The 15403-nt window shown below is 52.7% G+C and overlaps 1 protein-coding gene across 13 annotated transcripts in view; it reads left to right on the forward strand.

Annotated features, from left to right (window-relative positions):
* Positions 1-4354: 4354 nt before the first annotated feature.
* HSPG2 (heparan sulfate proteoglycan 2) overlaps positions 4355-15403 on the forward strand; it is a 108104-nt gene continuing 97055 nt past the window's right edge. For all 13 annotated transcript variants that reach the window (XM_066270167.1, XM_066270169.1, XM_066270168.1 and 10 more), the window contains exon 1: positions 4355-4513. In XM_066270167.1, coding sequence (XP_066126264.1) covers positions 4451-4513 — 63 coding nt within the window. In that variant the 5' untranslated portion in view covers positions 4355-4450. The remainder of the gene's footprint in view (positions 4514-15403) is intronic.

Here is a 15403-nt window from a genome sequence, read left to right on the forward strand (position 1 = left end):
GGACCGCTGCCCTGGGCCTGGGACTCGCAACAGGAGCTCAGCAAGAAAGTGACTGATGAGGGATGGTGGGAAGATATCAAGGAGGGGTCAGAGGGCCAAATCCAAGGCCATTTTCAGAAGAGTTACATTTCTGCCTGGGCAAAGTTGAGAATGACCCTTGGGACGAGGGGTGGGGGCAACAGGCAGCATCAGGAGTGGGTTCTAGAGTCAGACAGTTGTGAACAAGAATTCTGGTTCTACCACGTACTGACTGTGTGTGCTAGGCAGGCTCCTTCATCCCCTGGGCCTCAGTTTCCTTGTCTGGTAAAGGGAAGTAATAAAATATACTCATTTGTCCATAATCCCAGGACTATGGTAGTGATCCAATGAGATTCGATGTTGATCAAACCATGAGGGAGTTTATCTTTTTCACAAGCACAAAACACACCAGAAGGGGACATTTATGCCTTATGACATGCTTGAATCAACTTGATCTTTCATTCAAGTAAAATTATTCAAGTGGCAACTCCATGCCAGGCATTGTGCTCCTCACAGGGAATATAGTTGGGAACAAGACAGAAATCAGACAGCTGTGCTCCCTGCCTTCATTATGCCTCCAAATACTAAATGATCTTCCCAATTGTAGCTATTGTCAAAAATGTTAAGAGAGAAGCATGGGGGTGGGGGGTGGGGGGGGGGGAAGTATGGCAGGGGACATAATCTAGCCTGGGAGGTCAGGGAAGTCTTCCATGGCTACATGAATTTTGAGCTGAATTATAAAAGAGAGTAGGGTGAAGGGAAAGGGAGGGAGGTATCGGGTGAAAACAGCACTTGAAGAGAAACAGCATATGCAAGGACCATGCTGGGACAGGGATGTGGCAGGACTATTACCTTGCCAGGCCCTGCAGGGACTGTTACAGCCTGCTGAGAACTGTATCCTCCTTCTCGTCCTCCTCCACATTGTCTCCTTGTGTTTCTTTTCCTCCATCCCCACTCCCTTTCAATACGAATTTCCTGTTCCACTTTCTCACCCAATAACATATCCTTACCCTACCAGCACCTCTTTTCCCACACAGACATTGGAACCCTTGTGCAAAATAGATGTTTACTTTCATTATTGAATGAATGCAGGGCCACAGCTAGCCCACACAGTGCCTTTGCTCATATTAGTGAAAGGTACCCATTCTGGGCAGATATAGCCTCACAACAGGGCCTACTTGGCTACATACCCTTGTTCAGTGACCAACCTGCTCAGTTGTCTGCTGCAGCCCTGAATGAGCGAATGAATGAATAGATTAAAAAAATGTAAAGTGAGTGAGAAGGTCTGAGGCAGAGAAAAGAATTGAAGCAGGAGTGGGAGCCCATACATCAGACAGGGAGGTTGAGTCCTGTCCATTTGGGAGCAGTATACAGGTGACTCATAAACTCTGGCTACTGGTTCCAGAAGGCTCCCAACTTCTGTTTCTCAGAAGCCAGAGTGTTTGGTTGCTCTTGCTTATCCAAATGCTTTTAGCCTCTCTTTATCTAAGGAACCTTGTGCAAGACCTGAGTTGTTTCTTTTCCAAAGAGTGCGACGAGCGCCGGGAGTTATGAGTACGTACAGTGCAATTACAGGCGCCTCCCAGGCTCAGCAAAGCCCAGAAGGCCCTGCCTCTGCTCCTCTTCTAAGCCATATGAGGAGAGAGCCAGGCCCTAAACAAAGCAACTTGAGAACATTTACTAAAGATATCAAGGACTGCAAAATAAAACAGAGCCAGCCAAATCCCTTAGTGGGGAGAAGATGCAGAATAAATAGGTGGATGAGCAATTCTCAGGGTGGGTGGAGTTACTCTGGAAGACTTTCTAGACAGACCATATTTTCCTGCTTTCTGGGTCAGCCCACCTCCTTCCTGTCTCCAGTCAGCTTTGCCATCTCTTTCCCCAACCTCCTTTAGAAAGCAAGACTTATAGCTTTACTTTAGTCTTGACCAAAACATCTACAAAGGGTTACTTGTTCGCCTTTTCCTTTTGCTCATAAGCAAATCATCCAAGAAGCTGAAGTTCTGGGACTTAAAGGGCCCGAGGTAGGGAACAGACACTGAGGCAGCTCACAAAATGCGATCTGTCACGGATGCTGACCTCCGTGGACAGGCAAGGCCTTGGAAAAACTCTACCACCCAAGCTGGCCATTTGCCAACTCTGAAGTCATTGGAGTTTTGTAGCCTTCCTCATCAGACAGGGATTTCTCAAGCACAACCCCATCAGACTGGAGATCCTCGGGTATGGGGGCTGCTTCTGGCCTTCAGAGTGGGAGCAATGCTTGGGTGCCGAGGCTGCTCCTCCATCTGACTGGAGCCCCCCCTCCACCTGAGGGCAGTGTTGTGTCTCCCTCTTCAGATAGAGAGTTCACACTTATTTAGTGGTTATTATATGCCTGAAACTGTTCTTTTTAAACAATTATACACTCATTCATTTTGTAATCCTCATGTTGTAATTCATTCATGTTGTAATCCTCATAACAACACTATGAACGAGGTCTTAGCATTAGTCTCCCTTTCTAGATGATGAGATGTTGGCACACAGGAAGGTTAAGTAATTTGTTCAAGGTTGCACAGTGCGGTGTCAGAGGCAGGATTCTCCATCAGACTAAAAACAATGTGAAAATGGGGACCATGTCCTCCCCCTTCCCTCCATCAAATTAGGGGTTCACCAAGGGCCAAGATTGGTGTCTCTCTGTTGCTATCTATCTCCCTGTTTGGATCAGAAACAGACCTTATTCAGTGCTATGCCTGGCATCTGGGTTGGACCCAGGGAGTTGGCTGAATCACTCGATGTAATTTTTGCCCCTTACAGCTCTAAGCTGGTTCCCCAAAAATATGTCCCACAGGGCATTTATCTGGGGTGGGGGTCAGATTGCCAGTATTTTCTCTGTCCCCCAGGTGCCTGAATAGGAGGCCCCAAAGTGCCTGGGAGATTGCAGGCCACTATCACAAGGAACACTCCTTCCGGAACCAGGCCTGGTGCCACCCAGTTAGCTGGGCATTTCCTTCTGTCCACAGTTCACCTCACTCCTGGCTACAAACCCAGCCATGAGTCTTTGGAACCTAGCAACTCTCGAGGAAGCAATGGAAACTTCCAGTTTTTATTTTCCTCCCTCTATCATTTCTCAAAAGGTTTCACTCTGTTACACACACACACACACACACACACACACACACACACACACACACACTGGTGTTCTCTGCACCCATCAACCTGGTGTAGGCAGAGTGAAGGCTTGGTGGCATGGCCATGTGTGCTGTGTGGGTGTGTGTCAGATGTGGGTCATCAGAGACTGACTGACTGCCCAAGCATCTGTGATTGGGGCTTTGGCAGGGTCTGTCTGTGTCTGGGCCTGGGTGTGTGAGCTTGTGTGTCTCTGGCACTGAAGCTGAGATTTATGCGAATCAAAGTTGGTCTGTGAGTGATTTATGCGGAAAATGGCCTGTGTTGGGGGCAGTTCACTATTGAGTGCCTCCTGTAAGTCACTATGGTTAGTGTGTGAGAATATGTAACAAAGGCCAACATGCAAGTGAGAAAATTGTTGGCCTTTGTGTGAACTGTGAGCGCTGTGAGGAATTTGTGTGTAGACATGTCCTTATGCTTTGTGTCTTGGAATTCCTATATGTGAGCCTATATAAAATGTGAATATGAATGTGAGTGGCTGTGTATGTTGTATCTGCTGTGTCACCTGTTGAGGTGAAAGTTTTGAAGAGTGATCTTTTGAGTCTGTGAGGACTATCAGTGTATGAAAGTTGGGTGCATGAGTGTGAAAATGTGCTGAGTACTCACAGGTAGCGGATGAAAGTGTTAGTGCATGAAAGTTTTGAGTGTGAAAGTGTCCTGTGAGCCAAAGTTGGCGTGAGTGAATGCATGTGCACATGCTCAGGTGCAAGTGTGAAAGGTGCGTACGTGCATGTGTGTGCGCGTATGTATGTGTGAGAGTATGTGGAATTCTGGAGGGTTCTTGAGAGTTGCCCGTGGGGGGAGTCACGTTTATGGAGTGTGAAGGATGTGAAGTGGTTATAGGGGTCTGGCAGTCCGTGGGAGCGTGCAGGAGCGACGTGCGCGTGGAGGGAGGACCCCAGCCCCCGTCCTATTCAATACTCCAGGCCGGGTTTGGCGGGGAGCCGGGCTGGGCCACAGCCCATGCGGAGGGGGCTGGGGGCCCAGACAAAGGCCCAGTTGGTTGAGCTGTGGGCTCCAGCGAGCGGCTCCCGCGGTCCGGGGGCGGGGCCTGGTGTCTCTGACGGGGGCGGGGGGGATCGGGGGCGTGTCCCGGCTCCCAGGGGCGGGGCGGGCGGCCGCGGGGGCGGGGCAGGGCGGGTTGGGAGCGGCGAGTGGTGGTGGGGGGGCCGGGAGCAGGCTGCGCCGTCCCGAGGACTCTGCAGGCTGGCAAGCGGGCGGCTGCGGGCGGACGCCGAGAGTGCGAGTGAGCTGAGCGGGCCAGGCCATGGGGCGGCGGGCGCCAGGCGCGCTGCTGCGGGCGCTGCTGCTGCACGGGTGGCTGCTCGCGGTGAGTGTCTGGGGCGGGGGACGGTGGGCACCCCGGGCCCTGCTCGCCACGCCCGCCAACTTGGCGGGGGCGCCGGAGCTGCGCGGTTGGGACTTTGGTTCAGGACGGCGGCATCCGTCAGGGACCCCTCCGGTCGGCACAGGCCGGAGCCACCCTCTGTCGTGGGGCTGTCCTGAAGGGCGCCCAGGGAACCCTGCGTGGGGCTGGGGGCGGGGCCGGCCCGCGTGGAAGCCCGTGGCTCGCCCGGCCACGTTGCCGAGTCGCGGAGTCGCGCCAGGCATGGCCGGCCTGCCATTCCTGAGGACAAGGCTGAGGAACTTTTGAGCGGGGTGGGAACTTGGCAGGACGAAGGAGGGCACCTCTTTCAATGCCAACTCGGGAAAGAGGCACTCGGTGGTGATGGAGACCCTATCAGCCCTCACTGGAACTTCACTATGCGTCTGCCCCCTTGGGGAGCTAGTAACCAGGCAGGCACAAGTTTAAGAGCCCTTCAGGACACAACTGAGATTTGTGTGAACACTGCCAGTACTGAGCCGGACAGCCAGGACTCTTGAATCAATTTCTGCTCTTCACTGAGTAGCAGGGTGACCTGGGGCAAGCTAGTTAAATTCTCTGAGACCAGCCACATGCCTGAAGAGAACTTAAATTGCGTGGCTTCTAAGTGCCAAAGGGTGGTTGATAGTACTGGATGGAATGCTCAGGAAAGTGCCTGGTGCTAGGCCTGCTATGTGGTGGACATTCAGTAGGTCAGCTTCCTCTCCTCAGGTCTTCACAGTGCAGTGAGGCCTGCCCCTACAGCCCAGTCCCCTGCTCTGAGCTTGGATGAGCCCTGCAGAGGGAAAGAGAATACTTGGCTAGCAGAGTCTCTGAGGACCTGAGTGAACTCCAGGAGGGTGGGGCGGGGTCAATGGGCAGGGAGCCAGTGGCAGATGTGGGTGGGAGCACATCTGGGGAGCTGGGCCTGCCCCGGGGAACCACAGAACCACCCCCACCCTTTTTGAGGTGGGCCCAGGCAATCCCTGCCCTTACCTCCACGTTCTCAGAGCCAAGAGAGGGATTTTTCTAGGCTGGTCAGTGTTTACCCAGTGACTGACTCCCTGTCCTTGCCTCACCTTGCCTGCTTCTTCTCACCTCTGCCCTCCTGAGTCACTTGTTAACCCCCACTCCAGACCTGACCCCTCACCTCTCATGCCCCACCCACTCAGGACTTCTCCTACCTCCCTCTCCATCTGGGCAGCTTCCTTTATCCTCTTTCTCAGCTTCTCACCCCAACACATCCAGCAGGGCCCATCCAGTTGCTCTCCAATCTTGATCTGAACTTGCAACTCCCAACAGTGATCTTCACTTTTCCAAAAGTAGAACCCAACCTAGCACGTGAGCTATCTGCCTTTTCCAACCCTCCCCCAGCTTTGCCCCTTGATGAGGGGCTCCTGGATGCCTGGGTTCTACAGTGGTAGGAATGAGGGTAAGGGGGGGAGGGAGCTGATTACTGTGTGCAGGAGGAGGAATTCCCACAGAAATTCCCAGATTGCAGCCAGTCATCTCATTCACTTGTACATTGAGCAGCATCCCATAACAGTCAGTTGGAGTTTAGGGTTCATTCATTCACATTGGGCAGATAGTTACTAAGCACCTACTGTGTGCCAGTGCACCTGGCACAGTGCTAGGGGTTAGGGTTTATGGGTGAGCAAGAATAGGCCCTGTTGGTGCTTTCCCATATCTGAGATCAGTAAATAAGCAGCCCCCATCCTGTGTGATTATGGTCTCCTCAGCAACCACATCAAGGTCTTCACTTTCCCACCCCAGGCTAATAATGGTGGAGGCTTGGCCTCCAGAGGCTCACAAACCCAAGTTTGAATTCCACCTCTGCCATTTTCCAGCTCTGTGATCTGGGGCAAGTGCCTCTCTCCGAGCCTTAGTTTTCAAATCTGTAAAATAGGAGATACATTTGTTGTAAGTTTTATTTTTATTTTTTACAGAGACAGAGTCAGAGAGAGGGATAGATAGGGACAGACAGGAACGGAGAGAGATGAGAAGCATCCATCATCAGTTTCTTGTTACAACACCTTAGTTTTTCATTGATTGCTTTCTCATATGTGCCTTGACTGTGGGCCTTCAGCAGACTGAGTAATCCTTTGCTCAAGCCAGCGACCTTGGGTCCAAGCTGGTGAGCTTTGCTCAAACCAGATGAGCCTGCGCTCAAGCTGGTGACCTCGGGGTCTTGAACCTGGGTCCTCTGCATCCCAGTTCGACGCTCTATCCACTGTGCCACCACCTGGTCAGGCTATTGTAAGTTGTTTTTTTTTTTTTTTTTTTTTTTGTACTTTTCTGAAGCTGGAAACGGAGAGAGACAGTCAGACAGACTCCCGCATGCGCCCGACCGGGATCCACCTGGCACGCCCACCAGGGGCAAAGCTCTGCCCACCAGGGGGCGATGCTCTGCCCCTCCGGGGGTGTCGCTCTGCCACGACCAGAGCCACTCCAGCGCCTGGGGCAGAGGCCAAGGAGCCAGCCCCAGCACCCGGGCCATCTTTGCTCCAATGGAGCCTCGGCTGCGGGAGGGGAAGAGAGAGACAGAGAGGAAGAAGGGGTGGGGGTGGAGAAGCAAATGGGCACTTCTCCTATGTGCCCTGGCCGGGAATCGAACCCGGGTCCCCCGCACGCCAGGCCGACACTCTACCACTGAGCCAACCGGCCAGGGCCCTATTGTAAGTTTTAAATGACATTTGGTTCCTAGCCATTTTCCAGCAAGCCTTGGGCTTCTTCTTGCCTGCTGCCCTTTAGCTCTTCTGCCCTTTGGTTCATATCCATAAAGATGGGAGTGAGTGGGTGAGAGCAGGATGCAGAAGGAGGCTAAGATGGTCCTTAGGGAGCTCAATACCTCACTGGGGGCAGGAGACAGAGGAACTAGTGGTCTGTGATTAAGTGTGGGGTAATTTCTGTGGAATGGGGAGGCTTACTGGGGAAGGGGGGCTGCCAGGTCTTGGTGACTCAGGGCCTGCTTGGCCAGCTGACCCCTTTTCTTCCTGCTGGGGTCTTAGCCCTTCCTTTTCTTGGGGCCCGCCCTGCCAGGAGATAGAAGTCCTGAGGAGGCCACGGTGATTACAGTGTTTTCCAAAGCTGAGGAGGGAAGTTACTGAGATACCTGTTTCCTGCCTCAACTGGGTTTCCTCACTGGGGAGGCTGTAGGCTGGCCAGAAATGGAGGAGCCTCCCCTTCCCTCAGGGGCAGTGTTACTTGAGCCTTCCACTGACATAAGTGGCTGCCCTGCCCGCCTTCCACTGCGCCCCTTGCTCCAGACCTGCTATTGGGAGGGGGTTGTGCCTCCCTATGGAAAGGCTGCAGGTCAGTCCACAGGGAGGTGGAGGCTGGAAGGAATAGAGATGGACCCCTTCCCCCCTTGCCCTAGGCCAAGCTCCCTGTGTGTGGAGTCTTGGCCTCCGCCAGGCTTGGCCCGGGCCTGTTCTGAGGCTGAATGCAGGCAAGTTGGGATCCGTGGGTCTGAGGCCCGGCCTGGGAGATGGGTGGAAGGATGGTGGCAGAAAGTGACTGGGTTTGGGGCTGGAGTGGTGGGTAGGGAGGTCTTGGGGTGCCAGGTCAGATGATGACAAAGTAATATGGATAGTTCACATTTATTGAGTGCCCACTGTCTGCTAGGCACCAAGTTTCTCAACAGATCCCCATATGTTCCCCGCTCACACCTCTCCGCATTCTCTGTGTTGCTCTCCGTCAAGCCCCTGGCTTAAGGCCCTGTGAGCCCCCAAGGCCCTGTGAGAGCTGGCCCCTCCCGCTACTTCTCCAATCTCGCCTCCTGCCAACTTTTCCCTCGTTTGCTCAGTCCAGCCACACTGGTCTTTGTTTCTTGAACATACTAAACACACTCCCGCCTAAGAGCCTTTGCATCTGCTGTTCCTTCTACCTGGAACACTTATCCTGCAAATATCTGTATGACCCTCTGCCTCACTTCCTTCAGGGCCCCAAGGGTGCTACTCTGCCCAACATTTGCTGCTTAATTTTTTTCATCACCATCTGACATATATTTGCGTACTTGATCGCGCCCCCTCCCCCATTTAAGCTTCATGAGAGCAGGCCCATCTGTGTTTTTGTTCGCTGCTGCATTATGTTTAGCAGCTGAGGATAGTAAGCGCTTGGTAAGTAGAGCTGTTGAATGCATTAAGTAATAGCTACTAGCACAGTCTGCTTTCTCTAAGCAGAGGAAATTGAGGCACAGAGAGGTTACTTGCCCAGTGACTCCTGCACATGCTCAGTGCTACCACAAGCTAGGCTTTGAAGCCAGATGAAGCTCTCCTCACCGTTCTATCTGCTTTCCCACTTGTTTGTAGCGGCAAGCAGTAGATGTTGATGAAAGTGTGGTCACTCAGGTTGATAGAAGTAAGAACTCAGGTTTTAGGTAGTGCAGGGGCTACCTCAGGCAAGAGCAGTGGGTCTGGCTTTGGGATCAGAGGCCCTGGGGATGGGTGTGCTGCAGGGTCTGATGGTTTTGCCTGGGCTGGAACCTAGAAAGACGACACTCTTAAGGCAGTCATATGTGGGCTTATCTCTTCGGTTGTAGGTTTGTTAACTATTTAATTTCCTATACACAGTTGAATTAATCCAGAGGTTTTAAGACCAGAGTAGGATAGGCCAGGCTCTGCCCTGTGTGGGAGGTGAGGGGGAAGAGTGGCTAGCTGCCTTCCATGGAGCCCTCACTGGGCTCCCCTGGACGCTCAAGGTTTAGGGTGAGTCTGCAGAGGCTTCAGGGCTGTCTGGCCTTGGGCAGAGTCTAGAAGGGAGGCTGGGAGGAGCTGCCCAAATGTGAAACTATCTGGAATGATGATTCAGAGACCACTTGGAGGCCAGCCCTGTGGGTTCTGGACCCTCAGACCATTTGGGCATGAGGAAAGGACTCCCAGCCCTGGCCTGTGCAGCTCTCCCCAGCCCATCCCAGCCATGAGGGGTCAGGCTGGAGGAGGAGGAGGCGAATGCGACCCCATCCCCCAGCAGCTTCCCAAAGATCTTGTGAGCCCACTGCATCCTGCTCCTCCCAGGGCCCACCCTGGCCTTCCCTTCATCATCCTGTTCCTGCCAGGAAGGGGGAGGTTGGGCTTAGGGTTCTGGCCCTGCTGGAATGTTGCCCCAAACTGGGCCTTGGCCTCTTTGGCCCTGCTGCCCCCTTCTGCTCCCAGGGCCTGGCTGGGGCTTGCTGGCTACCCCAGCGCCCAGAGCTGGGTGACTGAAACCCAGAAGAATGTGTGGAACTTGCTTCGTGGGGAGCCGCCAGCCTCACTGCCCAGCCTGGTGGCGTCGGCCATGTCAATAGTGGCCTTGAGAGGGGAGTGGCTCGTGGTTGGTGGGGGTGGCTGGGCCAGGGGCACCATCATGAAAGTCTTGGGAACAAGGCGGCTCTTTGAGGCTAGGGAATGTGGGAACTTCCAAGTCTCAGCCACCCCCAGAAGCCACCCTCCCTCCTTTCCCTGATGCCTGTCCATGCCAGGATTGCCGGGACCTTAGAGCATCCCTGAGATGTCCTTAGGACCAGCCTCAGCTACCTACCAGAGCCCTCTCCCTGAGGCATGAGGAGGGTGCCCTGTTTCTCTGTTGCTCTGGATTTTAGGGGGGCGCCTGGAGCACAGAGGCTTACAGTGTGCGTTGAGCGAATGAATGGACCCATGGTGTATGTGACTAAATCTTTTGCAAATTGAAGCCCCCTATAGGTGTATGTTAGACTTAACATTCATTTAACAAATAATTTTTGAACATTGTCTAACTATCTGAGTTTGTTCTAGGTACTGAAGTTAGGGCAGAGAACAAAGAAGTCGAATTCCCTCCGCTCACATAACTTGTGTTACAGCTAGTGCAGGAAGACAGACAATAAGTATGTCAGTGGGTGTTAAGTGCCAGAAAAAATAAAGCAGGGGAGAGGATAGAGAGTGATAAGGCGCTCAGGAAAAACCTCTGATAAGATGATATTTGAATAGACATTTGAATAGTCTGGAGGAAGTGAGGGTGTGAGCCCTGCTGCTATCTAGGGAAAGGGCACTCGGGAGGAGGGAACAGCTAATACAAAAGCCGGGAGGTGTGCTTGGCGTGTGTGTGGAAAGTAAGAAGACCCATGTGGCCGGAGCCCCGTGAGCGAGGGGGATCGTGGTCGATGTGGCCGAGGGTTGGCCTTGGCCATGGGCAGGACTTTGGATCTGCTTCAGAGTGAGATGAGAGATCCGTCAAGTTGCTATGTGGAGAAGAGAATTTGGAGGGTCAAGGGCAAAAGCAAAGGACTCAGGCCAGAGACAGTGGGAGCTGTGCCAGGGTGACGGAGGTGGAGGTGGGAGGAAGTGGTTGAATCCCGAGTATATTTTGAAGGTAGGGCCCACAGGGTTTGCTGAGGGATTGAGTGTGGGCGGGACAGAAAGAGAGGAGTCAGGGATGTCTCCACAGCCTTTGGCTTGAGCATCCAGAAGGGTGGCGCTGCCATTAACTGAGATGGGGAAACTCCAGGAGGTGTAGGCTTGGGAGGAAGATGGAGAAGGCAGGTGATGGAGGGGATGGCATGGGGGTGGAGACGGTGTTGGACTGACTCACAGCTTGGGCAGTCAGCCCCTTCCCTGCCCTCTACCTTCAGCGAGGGGGTCTTGCTGACTGTACATTTGTGGAGCTATAGACACTGAGCCCTTAGAACCCCACACCCTGAGCTCATGATTTATGGGCCTGTGCAGTTAATGGGAAGTTACTGTCTAGAACAGAAGCTCCATGAGGGCGGGGACTCACTTTTATACTTTTATTCATTGCTCTGTCTTGTGCTAGGAGATAGTAGGTGAACATTTACTGAGTGAATAAATAAATGACCTTGAGTAAACCAGCAGGCTGAAAAGGCCCCAATTCTGTGTTGAGGATTGGGAAGGGGCTGCTTCTGGCTCCTGGATGCAGGGAGCTGTCTTTCCAAGCCACTGCTGTCTGCTGAGACCTGGAACATGTGGAATAAGCCTGTGTGCCTACCCTGCCATCTTCCACTTGTTTGTGCCCTCACTGGACTTGGCCCCTTTCCCTGGGCGCTGTGATTGAATGAAAGGTGTAGGCTCAGAGAGGATCCTAAGTTCAAGTCTTGGCTCGACCCCAACTGGCTGTGTGACCGTGAGCAAGTTGCTTCCTCTCTCTGAGCCTCAGGTCAGAAATGAGGATCATGATGCTTTTCTTCCAAGTGAATCTGAGGCCAGTTGGGTGCACCTTGCGCGGTGTCTGGAATGTGGTAGGTATTTGACAATTGGTGGCTGCTCTATTAGTCTTGTTCTTGCACAGGGCAGGGCCAGAGTGGTATATGACTCAGGATTCCTAGTGCCCAGCATGGCACAGGTTCCTCGAATCTAATCTGCTGCCATCTGTTGACCCAGGCAACCTTGCTCTGGACTTGCGGAATGAATGACTGAGGAAACGGATCGTTCCCTGATTTTCTGCTTCTCTCCCAAAGTCTGAGCCCTGGATGTGGCTGCATCTGATCTGTCACTGCCCCCCTTCCCCCACTGAGGCCGCAGCTGCAGGACAGAGTCCACCCTTCCACGCTGATTGCTCCTTCCTGGAGGGGGAGTGGGTGGGGGCACACCCCAGGGTGTGGCCTGGGAAAGGCTGAGCCCTGTGGACCCGTTGTCTCCTTCTCAGATGTGTGTAGTTGGTGGGCTCTGAGCAACAGGAGGTGTGGTCTAGTGGCTCCCATGGGTGCAGAAAGGATGTTCGTGCATCTTAAGGGGAGTGGCTGAGGGGGGCCCATCCTCCCTCAGGCCCACACTGGAGGAGCCAGGACCTTCCCCAGGGAGACCTGGGAAAACCTGTAGCGGGTTTTCATTTTCGAGGGTCGGTGAGGCCTCACAGCACTAAATCTGGCCCCATGGGCTCTCAGAGAACCTGTAGGACTAAAGAGAAAGACACACGAGCTCATGGGGACCTCTGCTTCCACGCTGTGCCTTGGACTTGGGCTGCTGCATGGATCACGTCCAGGTGTTTCAGTTTTGGACGTTTGGCATCTTTCCCCACCTTTTCCCCAGTCCCAGTTTATAGGGATGGGGAGGCAGCCTGGGACTGGGCAGAGGGAGGACTTCAGAGGAGGCCTCGGGTGACCCCACAGATGTGTCTCCCGGGGTGGGGCTGGGAATTCCCAGCTGCCTCTGGCCCTTTCCCAGCCCACCTCTGAGTCCCTGCCCCCACGTCTTCCTTTCCCGCCTCCCCATGCTTGCTCCCAAGGAGCCAGCCCTGGCCTCCATCTTCTGGTCCTGGCCTCCTCCTCACCCCAGCTGACTCATCCCTTTCTTTGTTTGGCGTTTCCAGTTTTCAAATAGTTGGGAACTGGGATCATGCCTCTTCTTGGATCCCTCACTGGGCTGGATGGATTGAAATTCTAGCCTTATATATCCTAGGCCCTGTGGTTTCTATCACTTAACAACTCTTCTCCCTCTCCTGCCGTTTGCCTTCCTGTGACCCTTGGGCTGGAGGAGTAGAGATTTAGGCATTTTTTGAGGACCAGTGTTTTCTGTGCGCTGAGGCCTCCAGGGTCTCCTCCCTAGTGACCTCGGTCACCCAGATCATCAGCTAGTGCTTAGTGAACATTCACTCTTTCTCTTGATTAAAACTGCCACCCTCACTTGAGCCAAGTCTTTCGAGGGGCTCTCTCTAGGCATTATCGAACATAATCTTCTCAGCAATCTTTTGAGGTGGGCATGATAATCTCCATTTTGCAGAGGATGAAACAGAGTGAAGAAATGGCTGACCCAAGTCATCTGTCTAGTACATGGCACAGCTGGAAATAGAGCTCAGATTGTCTGACTCCAAAGTTATTGTCCCTTCTTGAGTGGATTTAGTCTGTTGGGTGCAGAGGGGTCAATCTGGGAGGACTGGCCTAGGCTGGATTGGCTGCCTAGAGGAGGTGGACTGGGCCGGCTTTGGCGGAGGCTACAGTAAGCTGCATATTGGCCATGTGGACTTATCCAGCTCCTTCTTCTCAGGCTTGGGTACCTTTTGCCCCTGGCTCTCTATCTCAACTTAGTGATGACATTTCCTAGGCCTAGGGAGGTGGATTTGGTTTTCTGTGGCATTGAGTCCCTAGGGAATTTGGATCCTTCTCAGCCAGGTCCCAGGCTCCCTATGTGGGATGAGAGTTGAGTGAATTTTTATTTATTTATTTTTTCATTTCGACACCTTAGTTGTTTATTGATTGCTTTCTCATATGTGCCTTGACCGTGGGCCTTCAGCAGATGGAGTAACCCCTTGCTCAAGCCAGCAACCTTGGGTCCAAGCTGGTGAGCTTTTGCTCAAACCAGATGAGCTCGTGCTCAAGCTGGCGACCTCGGGGTCTCGAACCTGGGTCATCGCATCCCAGTCCGACGCTCTATCCATCCACTGCACCACCGCCTGGTCAGGCAAGTTGAGTGAATTTTTGCTGAGTGGGGCCTGCTCTGAGCCAGCCCTGTGCCCACCTCTGTGTTGGGGTCTTGGCTGAAATAGAAGACACAGCAGCACATGAACCAGCTGGGGGATAGAATCTACATACAAGGCCCAAACTATAATATTTGAACATCCCTGTGTCAAGAATTCATCCATCCATTTATTTATTCACTTGTTCATTTTCTGAGGCCCTACTGTGTGCTAGATATTGTGTTAAATGTTTTATCTAAATTATCAACTTTCCTATGTAGTTGGGATTATACTTCCATTTCTGGGATTATACTTCCATTTCCCAGATGAGAGATAGCTCAGATGAGGGCATTGACTTGTCCAAGATCACACAGCTAGGTGCAGAGGAAGGTGGGAGCTGAATTCAGCTCTGTCAGTCCTCCTGGAAGAAATCAGAGGCATGGTCCCTCCTCTCCAGAAGTTCTGGGTCTTGCAGAGGCTGGATTCATGAACCATAAATACCCAGCATGACTCCAAGTCCAGACAGTAGCAAATGGTCAGGGAAGGGAAAGTTCAGTTGGCAGGAATTATCTGGAAAGACTTTCTGGAAGAACTGAGGCTTAAAGAACAAGGAGGAGCCTGACCTGTGGTGGCGCAGTGGATAAAGCGTTGACCTGGAAATGCTGAGGTCGCTGGTTCGAAACCCTGGGCTTGCCTGGTCAAGGCACATATGGGAGTTGATGCTTCCAGCTCCTCCCCCTTCTCTCTCTCTCTGTCTCTCCTCTCTCTCTCCCTCTCCTCTCTAAAATGAATAAATAAAAATTAAAAAAAAAAAAAAAGAACAAGGAGGAGCCTGAAGGTGGTGGCATAGTGGATAGAACATCGGCCTGTGACTCAGAGGACCCAGGTTTGAAACCCCAAGGTCGCTGTCTTGAGCGTGGGATCACTGGCTTGAACATGGGATCATAGACATGAAGTCAAGGTTGCTGGTTTGAGCTCAAGGTCGCTGGCTTGAGCAAGGGGTCACTCGCTTTGCTGGAGCTCTCCTGATCAAGGCACATATTGAGAAAATAATCAGTGAACAACTAAGACTAAGGAGCTGCAACAAAGAATTGATGTTTCTCATCTCTCTCTCTTCCTATCTGTTTCTATTTGTCCCTCTCTCTCTCTCTCTGTCTTTCTCGGAAAAAAAAAAAAAAAAAAAAGGAACAAGTAGGATTTGGCTGGTGAGGAGGAAGATGAAGATATCCATGGCGGGGGTCAGGGAGTCATCCTCATTGTCCCTAGATTTCCATTGTTGTTAAGACTGTGGGCAGGAAAGCCCTGGCCTGCTGCTGGAGTTGTTAATCCTGGGGAAAGAATGAGAGGAAGTCAACACGATAGTTGAGTTAACAACCATCCTATTTGCCTGCCCCATACCTGGCCAGACCAGGAGGCAAGAGGTCAAGGCCTGGGACTTCACTTGGTTTCCAAGCCAACTACCAGCCCTCTTCCCTGGGTCTCACTTTTCCTGTC

This window comes from Saccopteryx bilineata, chromosome 3, assembly GCF_036850765.1.
Source record: "Saccopteryx bilineata isolate mSacBil1 chromosome 3, mSacBil1_pri_phased_curated, whole genome shotgun sequence".
Lineage (NCBI taxonomy): Eukaryota > Metazoa > Chordata > Mammalia > Chiroptera > Emballonuridae > Saccopteryx > Saccopteryx bilineata.